This window comes from Artemia franciscana, chromosome 4, assembly GCF_032884065.1.
Source record: "Artemia franciscana chromosome 4, ASM3288406v1, whole genome shotgun sequence".
Lineage (NCBI taxonomy): Eukaryota > Metazoa > Arthropoda > Branchiopoda > Anostraca > Artemiidae > Artemia > Artemia franciscana.
The window spans coordinates 33,809,008-33,824,303 of record NC_088866.1 but is presented as its reverse complement, the minus strand read 5'-3'; the positions used below and the strand labels follow the sequence as shown (position 1 = coordinate 33,824,303).

Sequence of the window (15,296 nt, the reverse complement as noted above, 5' to 3'; positions counted from 1 at the left end):
TAATATGGCCTCATCTCCACAACAATACAAAAAAAATAATAAAAACAACTAAACAAGAACAAAACAGAAAATAACAAACAACAAAAAAATGACACTTTCAATCTCAGAAAAAAAAGAAACAGGCCGTATTTGGTTTGCCCGTAACGAATCCATATACAAGTCACCAAATACAAAGCCTCATCACACAACCATAATTATCGCGACACAATAGCAAGTTTTTTTATTATTTTTTTGTTTTTTGTTTGTTATTTTCAAAAACAAATAAACGTTCACTATATTTAACAGCAGCAAAAAAATTTAAGAACATTTAAGAATCCACCAAACTCTTAACATTGTACCAAGGCATTTTAATAACACGGTTTCCTTTTTAACAGAGATGCTGGGTGGTAGGGTAGGAGGTACCCACCATTCCACACCTTTATCGACCAAACGCCTACGTAACCCAAGTAATTCTATACGCAAAACCCGTACACGCAGTGTAGCATCGTCACTAATAAAACAGACTTATAAACACCAAACTCTTTTCGTTTAATTTTTCTAGTTGCTGGACACTGTCGCTAGACAAATGCGCCTAGACACTGTCCACCCTAATCTTAACAAAATTCTTGGAACAGTGAACCACAGTGAATGGTGGCAACTTGTCAGTTGGGAGTGACAAACCATTTACAATGACCTTGGAAACCCGAGATGCAGCCTCATTCAAGGGGACATCATTAAGGCCCCAAAACAGCAAATTGTACACATTGTCCCGAAATTCATCAACAAGAGACTGGGACACAACCCTATTCATTTCCTCGTTGCATTTCTTAATCAGCTGCGACTGGGCTTTCACAAAACTTTGCAGAGTTAGAAGTTCCGATTTCACTGTTGCAATTCCATTGTCCGTTGCACTACTTTTATTTTCTAGTATCACAACACGACTGTTGTCTGTACCCAAATCATTCTGAATTTCAAGTAACTCTGCTTTAAGTTTTCCATGTTCACATTAATAGATTGGACCATTTCCAAAATTTTAATGATATTCTCTGTATTCGTTTTTTGGCAGTCCACATTGACACTCTTATCCGAATTACTAGTCGAATTCATAACCGGATCCGATAACTCAGCTTTTGTCCGGTTGCGTTTGGGTCTGGATTTCCTTCCCATTCTGACGTTATCAAAATAATACAAGTCACCTACCTTTACAAAAACTTTTTTTACCCACGCTAGTTTACAGCTTGCAGTTTGCATAAACCGTTAAAAGGCCAAGGCTAACACCCACATCCGGATTCCCCAGGAACTATCTCGAACGTAGAACTCACTCCGTTGTATCCAAGATTTCAATTGTAACAATTAATTCAAGCAATTATCACGATATTATTCACATAAGTCTACAACATAGTATAGCAGCCGTTTTATCCGGGCAAAAGCAGTCAGACAAGTTTATCCATTGACTGCTAAATGTTAACTGTAAAATGGTATAGAAATAAATAAAAAGACTCTTTTTATGCCCCGAACAAGAGTTTTTGATCAGAATTTAAGTTTTTGTAGAAATTCTATTTTATGGTATAAATTCTCTTTCTACTTTAAGTGATATTACTTTAAGTGATCACCTAAAAATCGGCAACGCGATTTTTCATGATTTTTAATTAAATTTTTTGATTTTCGGTCTTTTTTGTGGAATGTTGGTGAGTTCATGGATTGTGGTCGCAACGTTTTTCTATTGTCGCACTACATTCAAAATGAGATCAGCACCTCTCTGGGCTGATAAATTGCATGACAAAGAAAATGTTCCTCAGTGGTGAGTTAAAAAATATATTATAGTTCTTTTCCAATCGTGTTAAATTCATACAATATTTTATACCTGGCATAGGGACAAGGTGAACACACTAGGTCATTCTTTTTCCATGTTTTATCCAATGTAGGCTACTAGGCCAGTCAATTCACTTTTAAATACACCCACTCCTGATAGTCCCACAATTCTATGATTAAATTAAAGCAGATTCATACTTAATAAATTTTCATTTGCACAACTGTTCTTATCGATTTAGTTGTAAACAACTGTCAAGAGCTAGGCTATGCTTTTGAAAAGTAAGCTAATGGGAAACCACCCTAAACAGCAAATTTTGGTAAAATTCTAGTTAATTGACTTCTTGCTATCTTGGAAAGGGTTTAGGTTAGGAAAATGAAACTTTCAGGGATGGGTCTTCAAACTAAAGTATGTCCTGGGCGGTATTTAAAAGTACCCACCTCCACTCCTTCTCCCTCTAGAGGGCAGTGGCGCCATTTCAGAAAACCTTAGGGGGGGCCAAAAATCGATTTTGGGCCCCCATCCAGCCTTAAAAATTTTAAAATTTTTGAACATGCCTTTAGGTACCGTACTACCTTTGGGGTTTGCATTTTGCAGCTTATTTAGGGACCAAAAACAGTACCAAAATAGAACATTTACTGTATAAATCAGAAACTTATGTACAGTTACTTCAGCAAAAACGACTCCTCAAACACAAAGGGCGTTTTATTAAAACAGTAAGTAACTTTTTTACAAATGCTGAAAAACTTTAGCATGAAGAGCGGGGTGTAGAGGAGGGGGAAGATCCCCTCCTCTATGGGGGACTTGGGGGGGGGGTCCGGATTTCTGGCAATTCCGTGAGATCGGTACTTCCTGATGCAAATGGACAATGAAACTTGGCAGGCATATCAGGGACTCAAACAGACTAACTTGAGATTAGTCGTTTCCCCGATCCGACCATTGTGGGGGGAGTGGAGGGATGGGAATCTGGAAACTAGTGGCCTGCATAACTTTTAAATGGTGATTGGATTTCAATGAAACTTGGCAAGTGGAAAGAAATATCGTCTCAGATGTTCCATGTTAAGTCTGGATCTGATCTGATATTTGTGGGGGGGTGGAGGCGCCCACTGGGAAACTTATGAAATACTTGTAGTCGAGGGATTGGATAGGGTACGTTCCGATTCCAGTCGAACTTGATGGATGGGAACCGGAGATGTCAAAGATGTGACTTTTATTTTTTCAAGTCATGTTCGGCCACAGTAGGGGGCCGGGAAATTGTGTGGCTTGCATATGGGTCAAATGAGTGCAGCGATTTAAATGAGACTTGGAATGTAAAGTAAGCATATGCCCTAGATGACATATTTTACTGTCTGAACCAGATCCGACCACGGTCAGGGAGGGGGGGGATTTATTGAAAAATGCTGAGATTCAAGTGAAACTTGATAGGTGGTGAGACAAGATGCTCTAGATGATCCGTTCACAAGTGTCCGAGCCAGATTTGGCTGGGAAAGGGGCAGCTGGAAGGAGGTACCGGAAACCGTGTTGCATGTCTAGGGATTAAACGAATAGGTTTATTGTGCTGAAACTTGGAAGTTACAACAGTCATCTGCTCCAGATGATCTGAGGCGATGCCAGAAATGCACCAACTTGAGTGAAACTGCATATTCTATTTCTAGCTCTGAACCGCATTTTTGGGGTGGCGGGTGTGGTTTGTGACGGGCTCATCTCCTTTGTTGTACTGCCTACTCGTAACAAGTGCCATATGAGCTCGTAGCTCTTGTTCTGGTTCGTTCAGTAAGATTGGTCAACGAAACAAAATTTAAAATGTGGTAGATTTACTTACAGTTGGTTTGAAAAACGAAGCCAATCGTCATTGCATCTTTATTTCTTCTTCTTTCCTTTGGGCTTTTATTTTCCTTTTTTTGCACCACTCGCACCGGATGAACTCATGTTTCAATAATCCGATTTGAACTTGAACACAACTCAACACTGTTTCATGGTTCTTTATTTGATGAAGGGTAACGAGAAACTAAATACAAAACTGGAATGACACCCTGGTCTGGATACCCGACTGACGGGATTCATTAATCACTGGAGAGACTTCAATGTCACAGAAGTACTCTGAGCCCAGAAAGGACTTTACAAACCCCTGCCAAAAGGGTGACCATAAATTAATTAGGGAGAACAGCAAAAACAGGATACTTTCTTGAAATGCAATAATTGTCAAGTATCTTGAATTTGCTATTTAGTAATAATTCACAGTAGAAATACGGTAAAAAAAAGAGAAAAAAGTAGAACAAGGACAAATAAACAAAGAATTACGTGGTTGAAATTGGGCCCCTCCAGAAATCAGGGGGGGGGCCATGGCCCCCCCCCCTGCCCCCCCCCCCCCCCCCAAATGCGCCACTGCTAGAGGGCCCTGAAATTTGCCTACATGACAGGTCTATACCTATTGACATTATGATAAAACAACATTTTACTTTAATTTTCAGTTACTAGTTGCTTTTTCTCTGCCTTTAGTTCTGAAAATGCAATTCCTGTTATTTGAGTAGCCTAGAATTTTCAGCTATATCAATGTTGTATTTTTTCAAATTTTAGGAAATATATTTCCATATTTTTGAAACCTTATAAAATGGAATTGAACCAAGTTATGAAGCTGAAAACAATTTTGTTGTGCTTCAATTAATCAGAAGATCTATATTGGAAGGTTTCACTTTATAACACACATATTTTTAAAGGTCATCAAAGGTCAAGGAACTCTAGAGAGAGAAGGAGTGGAGATTGTTGCTTCAAAATACCTTCCCAGGACATACTTTAGTCTGTAGATTCATCCCTGAAGTTTCATTTTCCTAACCTAAACCCTTTCTGAGATAGCAAGAAGTCAATTCACTAGAATTTTACCCAAAATTTATATACAGCCTATTTAACTTAGGTAAAATTGCAGTACATAGACTATAAGTTGTCTGTGGATCTGTGGATCAGGTGACGTCATGTTTTGGCTGATGTCATGAAATTAGTTGCCATCATTTTTGATTTGAAGGTGACGTCATTCAAGTTATATAAGACATATGTTTGCGTAGAATTCTATTAATGTTTAAGTTTACAATGACTGATGAAGATGCTCAAAGAGTCTATGCCAAAAAACTTGCTGCTGATAGAGAAAGTCAGAAAAGAAAGCGTGCCGAGGAACTACCAGAGCAACGCGAAAGCAGACTTGCTGCTAAAAGAGAAAGTGAAAAAAGAAGGCGTGCCGAGGAATCAAAAGACCAGCAGGGAAACAGGCTTGAGGCTGATAGAGAAAGAAAGAACAGAAAGCATGCCAAGGAACTACCAGAGCATCGCAGAAGCAGACTTGCTGCTAAAAGAGAAAGTGAAAAAAGAAGGCGTGCCAAGGAATCAAAAGACCAGCAGGGAAACAGGCTTGAGGCTGATAGAGAAAGAAAGAACAGAAAGTATGCCGAGGAACTACCAGAGCAACGCAGAAGCAGACTTGCTGCTAAAAGAGAAAGTGAAAAAAGAAGGCGCGCCGAGGAATCAAAAGACCAGCAGGGAAACAGGCTTGCTGCTGATAGAGAAAGAAAGAACAGAAAGCATGCCGAGGAATCACAAGAACAGCAAGAAATCAGGCTTGCTGCTGATAGAGAAAGTAAGAAAAGAAAGCGTGCCGAGGAATTACAAGAACAGCAAGAAATCAGGCTTGCTGCTGATAGAGAAAGTAAGAAAAGAAAGCGTGCCGAGGAATCAGAGCAATCTGAAAGTTATCGCCTGGCATTCAGGTACAACCCAGTCGATGATTATAGCTTGAGTAGATGTGTTCAAATCGGGACAATGTCTAAAATTTGTCCCTATTGCAAGGCCTTGAAATTCAATGGTGAAACAATGGGAATGTGTTGCGCCTCAGGAAAAGTTAAACTTCCTCTATTGGCTGCACCACCAGAGCCATTGAAGACTTTCCTTACTGGAACTACGTCAGAATCTAAGCGTTTTTTGTCAAAAATCAGACAATACAACTCATGTTTCCAAATGACGTCGTTTGGAGCCCAAATCGAAAATCCAGATCAATTTATGTCTACTTTCAAAGTAAAAGGGCAAATTTATCATAAAGCAGGGTCCCTTCTACCATTCTCAGGCGAGAATCATAAATTTTTACAATTGTACTTCATCAGTGATAGAAATTCTGAATTGAATGCACGTTGCGAAATTTCTCCCAACGTTGAAAGGACAATCGTTTCCCAATTGCAACATCTTTTCCACGAAAATAATAATTTAGTGCGTCTGTTCAAAACAGCCATCGATTTGATGCCTACTGATACTCATAAAATTGTTATTTCCGCTGACAAAACGCCTCCTGGCCAACATGTGCGTAGATACAATGCTCCGACTATCGACGAAGTGGCAATCGTTATGGTCGGTGATCAGTTTTTACCTCGAGATATTATTCTACATAAGCGAAACGCTCAGTTGTTAAGAATTGCTTATCTATTGCTCTATCTATCTATCTATCTATATAAAAACGAGTTGTGTGTATGCATGTTTGTTTGTTTGTAAAAAGAGCGTTTGCATATGACGTCATTATTAGTACATACGGCTTTGTATATGGACAGACAATGGGAAAGCCAAGAATGTTGTATATTCGCAATTTTTACGTAGTTTGAAACACATATATAAATCTATCTATATTCACAGGTGGGACACAGGGACACAACTACAATGGCGCGTAACTAATATGGCGCATAACGACTTACGCGCGCGGGGGGGCTTGGGGGGGCGCGAAGCGCCCCACCAACTAGGTGTTGGGGTGGCTAATTGCAGCTAGTATATATATATATATATGTATATAGATGTACTGTCATTTATATTAGCCACCTAGTTGGCTAAATATTTTTCCATATATAGTGTTTGGCTAAGGTTTTTTCTCTGTAATATAAACTATACTGTTTTCTATGAGCCATCTGATGGTATGCTGTGAAAAACATGTCCAAGGGGCTTGCAAAAAAAAAATTAAGGACTAAATAAATTATACAGCTAATACAAATTGCATATCCTAATCAGCACTACAAATCTTACAACAAAACAAATTCAACATTACTATTAAAATTATACCCCAAGAGGCTATATACAAAGAAACATTACTATTATTTTTAATACTCTAATCAACACTTGATATATTTTACATCTCTCATGGATTACCTTAAATTGCAGCTTGGATCAATCCAAGGATTTTTCCTTGTGAAGTTCCAGGGTTAATGATTGAAGTTGATTTCATTGATGTTTAGTGACTAGGTGCAGTTGGATGATCAACAGCTTTCCAGTTTAGTTTATAATTCCTTGAAGCACTGTCTTAAATTAAGTTGTAAAAGAGACCCTTAAAGTGGTACCATGCTCCTTATTTTTTGTTAGCTACCCCCCCCCCCCAGTTGAAATTTAGAGTCTTCAAAATATTGTCAAAACTAATATAGCCCTACATGATGAAAGGATCCACAGTAACAGATCAGTTTTTTTTTTGTCTAACTTTGCCTTTATGGTATTATATGGCTCATTTTTCATTTGACTTGGGAAAATCAGCTCAAACTTTGCCCTCTCTCCCCATGATTTTGACAAAATTACACCCCTGCTTAGCTTGTAGTATTAAGAAGTGACTCTATAATTTGTTAGTGGTTTGACTGTTTTTCATGTTTTTAAATGTGGTTTAATATACCAAATCTAATCAAACTCTATCTAGTGAAAATGAGAGGCAGCTTGAACATGGTTCAGATGATGATCTTAATTTGTTGCTAAGCCATATCTTGTTCTGGGTTGGGTTCCTAAGGTACATAAAGCAGATTGAGCCCAATTTTACTTTGTTAATTACCCAATTCAATTCCATCTAGTGAAAATGAAAGGGAACTTGAACAGCAACTAAATAATTCAAATGATGAGCTCAATTCATTTTTAAGTCCAGTTTTACTTTGTTAGTTGATAATCTAACTATTCTTTTTCATAGGATTTCTGCTTTGGCTTAGTTCTTGATCTGTTGAGTGCCAGAGTTATAGCTCTGGCTCTGAAGAAATGAAAGTCAGCTGATCAGTGCTTGTCTTATATGCTTATCACCATTTTTCCTTTTCTGTATAAAGTATTTGAGCCACTAAATGTTTCTGAAACATATAGTAAATGTAATACATCATATAACCCGTTTTGTTTTAAGCATTGTTATGGTTATGACTCTTTGTATCACTTGACTGCTAATGTGCCATGGCACACTAGTGAAAATAATTATCTTTCATTTTTGCTGGTTTGGATTAGGTTAGTATTTGATTCTGAGATCTCTGTACATATTCTTATGACATCCTACAAGCAAGCCATTAATAATTATGTTGTCTGTGCTTTGCATAAAATGAAAACAATGTTTAACTTTGAGAGTTAAGCTTGATGTTTTGTTTTGTAATGTTCAGCTTACTGCACCTATGCAGTTAAGAAGGCATTAGACAGGGTGTAGACAGGGGCCTCTTTTGTTTTGTTGATGTGTCAAAAATAAATTGCATTGACTGGAATTCTTATCTGTTTGGTATGAGTGTCACAAAGCTGCAAGGGGAAGATCTAACTCCTTGTCATTCTTAATATTAATAGAACAGTGTTAGTAATTACAGAATATTTTAGGATTCTTGATTGTAAGTTTAAGCACAGGGGTCTTCATTTCAGCTTACAAAGCCACTTCAATTGTTTGTTAAATATCCAGCTGGGTGACCATGCAATGTAAGGACAAGCCACGTTGATGTATCTAGGCTTCCCAATCCATTCTTTTTTATACATTAATTTAAAATAAACAGACCAAGTCTTTTAATTTTTGAATTTTATCAGCTTAGTGGAAGACTTGAGAGCCAAGCTATGGCTAATTAGAGCAAAGCCAAGACAGCTAGTGTTTATGGGAGGCAGAGGTGGCATAACTTTTGCAGAATTGTATAAAAACAAAAAGCTGAAAGGTAGCTAAAAGGTTTGAGAAGGGGATTGGTTACCAACAAATTACTACTGTCTCTTAAAATTTTGTCTCTTTAAAATCTCTTAAAATTTCTATTAAACAGCATTGTCATATCAAATTTCCTTCACGAATTGTTGTCTGGGTCCAGCTGGTTTTGTTTAGCTATGCACAATTTGGTGGGATTGACTACATTCACTCAAATTTCATACAAAATTGTCAAGACTAACCTATCAGAGTCAAAGGTGGTGGTTTTCTTTTTTGGATAATAAATATGGAACTCTTCTATCTGTAAAATATACCACATACAAGAAAAAACTATTGGCTTTTTCTTAGTTAGAATTGTAAAGAAACAACCACAGGAAATCAGGCAGTAGAGTCTCTTAAATATTGCATAAACCAAAGCAGTAACTTTTCCAGATGTACATTTAATATATTATCTTTTAAAATGTACATGAGCCATATCACCTTGTGGCCTATATGAAGATGTAATTTGTTGAAAATTGTATTTTATTTTAACGTATGGTCTTTTGTTACTTACACAACAGACCAAACATATCAGTGTCCTTTCAAATGAACCCTTAAATATCTCCATTGTGTTTTTGTGCCCCAATAGTGGTAGCAGAAAGAAAATAGGAAGAGTAAACAAAGACTATTTATCACTGTTTCCCATGCTGAAAATGATTCTCCTTCCCTATAGAGGGTTTTTGGCTATGGGAATTCCAAAAGTGTAATTTAAATTTCCATATGACAAAATTTTTGGAGGTTTCAAACTGTTTGGAAAAATCCCCATAAGTTTGTTTTTGTAATAAACTTTTACCACTAAGATAAATTGAAACAATAACTACCATTCTTAAATCAAGTTCAAATGGTGATTCTCCCTCATTCGACGGTTTTTTTCGGCTACTTCTTTTGGTGATTTTTGGCTACTATGGGCTAGGTCTTCTCTTTACTAGGTTTCCCCCATGGGGACAATTATAAAATCCTTCCTACTAATATTTTCCATAACAACACATAACAAATTAGAAAATCTATAAAATGTTTGCTTTTTGTAGCTTTAATTAGTTTTAATTTCTTTTTTTGATTGTAATTAATTATCATTTTCTGCCCTTTCTTTGCTGCTGAGATCTTGCTTCTCTGCTTTTACATGTCTCCACTCAGATTTTAGTTTTTGTTTTGTCAAAGTGCTAATATTCTTGAGCTCTTTTCCTGAAAATCAGCTCCTGGAATTCAGAACAGGCTCTTTGGCTGCCATCAGGTTTTTTTTCTTCTAATTCTTCTAAAATCCTTCATCTTATCTTTGTGATGCCACATATTTGTCTTTTTTGTTTTGAAGCTCTCTGTCAAAAGTGTTAATATTCCTTCCCAGAAGTATAATAAATAGATAACTTCAATTGTATGCTCATTGAAGTCTGTAGACAACTGACCAGAACATGACGAATTCTGATATCTTTGGAAAATATCCTTAGAAGTAAAATCGAATCTTAAGATTTTCTTTTGAAATAAATTCTGGGTAAAAGATTTAAGATCTTAGCTGATTGAGCAGCCAAAAAATGGGTCCCTTTTCTCAGTCTTGATAAGTTACCATTCAGAGATGCCTATTTTTAGGAATGTGAATGGGTCAAAATATATTTGTTTCAAATGCCATACTTCAACCTAGTTGCTCAATTTTTGGTTAAGCACTATTAAAATGAAGTATTGCTCAGTCTGTGAAAAGAGTCAAGAGGCGAAAGTTGTGCTATTTTAGTGCATATAAGAGGCTATACTTCATGGAGGTTTGCAATAGTTCCCCTTTCCTTTTTGCACACAGCATTGCAACAAGGGAAACAATCATTGATACTATTTTTCATAAATTTTTTATTTCCATGGCTGTGTTCTTTTTTGCTTAAAGTGATTTTTTATACTTCTGAAATTTTGATAACGCAGATTTCGTATGAATTTACCAAATTGTTTCGATGTATATTTTGGGTCACCCCTATCACAACACTTCAGCTCACAGTTTGAGAACCGCTGTGTTAACCCCAGTATTTGATACCGTTTGCTGCAAAATTAACGTCATTTCCTGGTCAGCTTATTTTATTTGGCCTCTTATTTGCAGTATCTATGATCTCTGCTTTAGTCCAAATGGAAGTCAGCTTATTGTGGCTGCAGGTTACCGCGTCTTAGTCTACAATCCAAGTGATGGAACCTTGATACAGTCACTTAAAGGTAAACATGAAAACTTTGATATAATCTGTTGTTGATAACAAAGCCTATTTGGAATGTTTCAGATGGAGGTTTGAAATTACCTGTGTGCTATAAAGTGTAATAGATCCTCTAGTGACACCATCACTTTTTTGTAAAAGCTTGTTTCTCAAACATAATACAGCAGAGCAAATTGGTTTCTACTTGGCAGTACAAAGCCTAGGATTTGATCCCAGCTGACATGATGTTGGGAGACAAGCATGCTACCTATTCCTGAGCAAAAGACCCAGGAAATAAAATTTCAGCAATTATTAAGTCCCTATGATCCAACAAGGACACTGAAGAATCTTTATAGTTTTGCCTTTATTTCCCAGGACTTGTTTTGATATTTTTCATCCCTTTATGCAAATGTGTATAATAATGGAACATCATGTAATTACTAGAATTTTTCAGAACTTTATTAGAATGCTTGATAATAAATAATCATCATCTAAATTCCTATGATTGTGATTAGTTTATTCCATAATTTACAACCTATGTCATGGTTGCTGCAGTAGGAGCAACCTAGTGTAGAGCAAACCACGTCACATAGTAACCAATAGTCGAAAAACGTATTTTGAAAAAAGAAATATCCAATGAGAAAAAATTGTTAGCTGACACTGATTCAGGAATAGTAACTATTATTTTGGTTAATCTTAAAAGTAACTAATAAAAAAAAACAAGCTCTGTTAACTGCAAGTAAGGAGCAACATTAAAAAGTTAAAAAGAACAGAAATTATTCCGTATATGAAAGGGGTTGTCCCCTCCTCAACGCCCCGCTCTTTACGCTAAAGTTTTTAATTGTTTAAAAAGTAGAGCTGTGAGAAAGGACAGGATAAGAGGGGACAGAAAAGAAGAAATTAATTGATGAAAATCTATGTTATTGATTTTATTTATTTTCTGAGTGAAAAGAACTAAAGCTCTTACTATTCCTTTTGTTTGAGAAGTATTCTTTGCTTTTTCCTATAAGTTTATTGCATGGTTGGAGATTCTGGAATCTTCTCCTCTCCTTAACTCAATGTTTCCTAGTTCTTCTAGCCCCCCTCAGGGAAAGGGGTCAATCATCTAATTAGTTATCAGGAGCTATTGTTGTATATTCCTTGCTATTGTATATTCCTATGGTTGTATCTCTAATATCCAATGATGATAGCCAGAATGATTCCATGATTACTGTCTCAGAGTCCCCAATCTACAAAACTGATACGCCAAATGATGATTTTCAGATAGTGGGCAGATAACAGAAACGTAGAAAGCCTTCTATAAGTCCTCCTGAAATAATTTGAATCTCAAACTCAGTCCCAGCTATGGAGATAAAGGACAAACCCATTATCCTTTTACTCCAACAATAAAAGACCAATCTTTTTCTATAAGAAATATTGCCAGTTCCAGTTCCAAAAATTGTAGGGAGGTATATGGACTAACAACAAGTCCTTTCACCTCTTTGACTTCTTCTTCAGAAAAACTAGCTACTGGAAGCGCTATTCTGCTCCAGTCTGCGAACAATGGATATATACGATTATGAACAATAATAAACTGTTATTGATTGTGGGAAGTGCGAGTACCTGAGCTACCTGTCCCCAGCAGTTTAAGGCACTAGGCCGGCCGGTACCAATACGGCTCTTCCTACTCATTCCCGCTCTCTTCTGCACAATCAAAAACTATGGATAAATTGCGTCCCATTAAAAATTGACTTCTTCAAGCTTTAATCCTTATTAAACAATATTTCTCTTCTTTAAGGTATCAATTGCTGCCTTAAATATCTTACGATCAATTTCCCATGGCAGGTTAGAATCCAGGATAGCTGTATAAGTATTTGGAATCTTAGCCAAGGAGCAGAAACGCTTAAGAGCAACAGTCTCCTCACTCTGAGCCTGGCAATCAAATAAAATATGCTGGATTGTTTCCTCTGTTGAAAAGCAGATTCGGCATAAAGGGGAATGATGTAGCTTCCAATTAAATAACAAGCTATTTAGAAGTAGGGCACCTGATTTCAGTCGGTAATATAGCACTGTATTTAATCTTGTATGAAATGGAGATAACATTAATGTACTGTGATTAACTTTGGATCTTTGCCTGATAATATCTCGTGAATTGAGGACAGAGGAAGGACTAGGAGATAACATGGAAGCCTTTGCTGCTAGAGAATCAGCCATATCATTATATTTTATACCTTTATGACTAGGAACATGTTGAAAATAAACTTCATTTTCCTTGATCTTAAGATTAAGAAGCTGTCTTCTAATATTATATAAATCTTTGTCATTAGCAATTCTATTAATATTTTGGATCAGTAATAATGCTGATTTAGAGTCAGAGAGACAGAGTATATTTTCAGATTCAATGTTATAATTTATAAGAGCATCCAAGGCCAGGCGGATGGCACATAATTCAGCAGACAGGATAGAAGATCCCAATGGGAGAGGAGAATAAATATTCAAATTCAGGGATGGGATACATGCTCCTGCTCCAGCTCTTTCCCTCTGGACGGATCCATCAGTATATATTTTTCTATAGTTGGGGTAAGCCTTTGAGATGTGTTCAGCCAAAATAGTCTGGATCTCATAATTAGGAATCAAATCTTTACTAATAGAGATAAGTTCTACTTGACAGCTTGGAGGACTCATTTCCCATGGGGGGGACTCAGTAAAGGGATATGCATGAAGCGAATGTTGATTCCAGTTTGGGACCTCCAGTTGAAACTGATTCCATGATGAATGGGCATTGGGACAGGCTGACTTCTCAGCAAAGGTATGTGCATATACAGCATGCTTGGCTCCATAAGCCTGGATTTGCGAGAAATACTTTATCCTTAGACTAGATGCTCTTTCACTTAGGGACACCAATCCCGACAGTGTTCTTAACTTTGACAGAGGAGTATGCTTATGCACACCCAAAGCTATTCGAATAGCAGAATTTTGTAAAGATTCAAGGATTTTGAATGAGGATGGGGGACGAGCTGAAAAAATTTGAATCCCATATTCTATATTTGAACGAATATATAATTTGTAAAAATCCAAAATAATCTTTGGGTGACATCCCCACTTACTTCCAGCAAGTCTTTTTAGAATACAAAGTCTCTGAATAATCAGAGATTTCAAAGAATTAATATGTTCATGCCACTGCATTTTAGAATCCATTAATAAACCAAGTAACTTCACTGAATTGCAATATGGGATCTCCCTTGAGAAAATTGTCAGTGGATTAGGAGGATCTAGAGTACCATTAGTAAATATAATGGCTTTAGTTTTACTGATTGATATTGGAAAGCCAAATGCTAAAGAGAATCTCTGGACTAGACTTATATCATGTTGAATAAGGCTTTGAAGAAGGCTAATATCCCTTCCTGACTTCCAAATGATCAAATCATCTGCATAAAGGCCAAATGATGCATGAGATACTTGAAATTCAGAAACATACAAGTTGAATAGAAGAGGACTCAATATTGCACCTTGAGGAAGTCCTCTCGTAATGGGGCATTGCTCACTTCTAGACTGATTTACTTGAACGTAAAAATATCTATCAGTTAGAAAAGACTTTATAAAACTTATAAAAGGATACGGGAAGTCAAGATTTATTAGGGTTTCCAATAATTTATTGTGGACTACATTTCCATAGGCATTCGACCAGTCAAACAGAACAGCCATTGTGACATGTCTTTTTTTGAGGGAGTTACAAACATCAGTTTCTAGCCGGGTAATGTTATCTAAAGAGCTATGTCCTTTTCTGAAACCTGTTTGTTCACTAGGAAAGAGATTGTTGACTTCAGAAAACCACTCAATTCTTGATAAGACAAGCCTTTCCAGAACTTTACTAAAGGAAGGTAATACTGATATAGGACGGTAAGACTTGAGATCATTAGATGAATAAGAAGGTTTTAAAGCTGGGAATACCTGAGCAATCTTCCAGGCATCTGGGAACTTTTGACTTGACCAAATAAGATTATAAAGACTTAAGAGGGCTGTATGAAACACCTTTGGGGACTCAAGAATCCACTTCATATAAATACCGTCATAACCTGGGGAAGACTTGATGTTAAGAGAATTAAGTGCTACACAAAATTCATCTTGGGAAAAAGGTTTCATCAGAGTACCCTTATAAGAACAGGTAAGAGGGAGATTACAAAAAGGAGGTCGGCTGGGATGAAAGTCTGAGCAATCATTTTTAAAAACATTGGTAAACAGATCTGCCTTCTTTTTATCTGATACAATTGGATATCCATCCTGAATGATATCATATCTACGGTCATCATTAGGCTGCTTTCCACTATTTAGTTGGCTAATGAAATTATGGACCTTTGAAATTGGGGTTCTAAAACTGATACTTGAGCTGAAATTCAGCCATGTACTCTGTTTA

General features: G+C 36.8%; 1 protein-coding gene across 1 annotated transcript in view; it reads left to right on the top strand.

Moving 5' to 3' along the window:
• The first annotated feature begins 1,655 nt into the window (after positions 1-1,655).
• Positions 1,656-15,296, top strand: part of LOC136026334 (intraflagellar transport protein 122 homolog) — an 87,945-nt gene continuing 74,304 nt past the window's right edge. The window contains 2 exon segments of the mRNA XM_065702767.1: positions 1,656-1,780; positions 10,819-10,928. Of these exon segments, the coding sequence (XP_065558839.1) occupies positions 1,662-1,780; positions 10,819-10,928 (229 nt within the window). The 5' untranslated portion in view covers positions 1,656-1,661.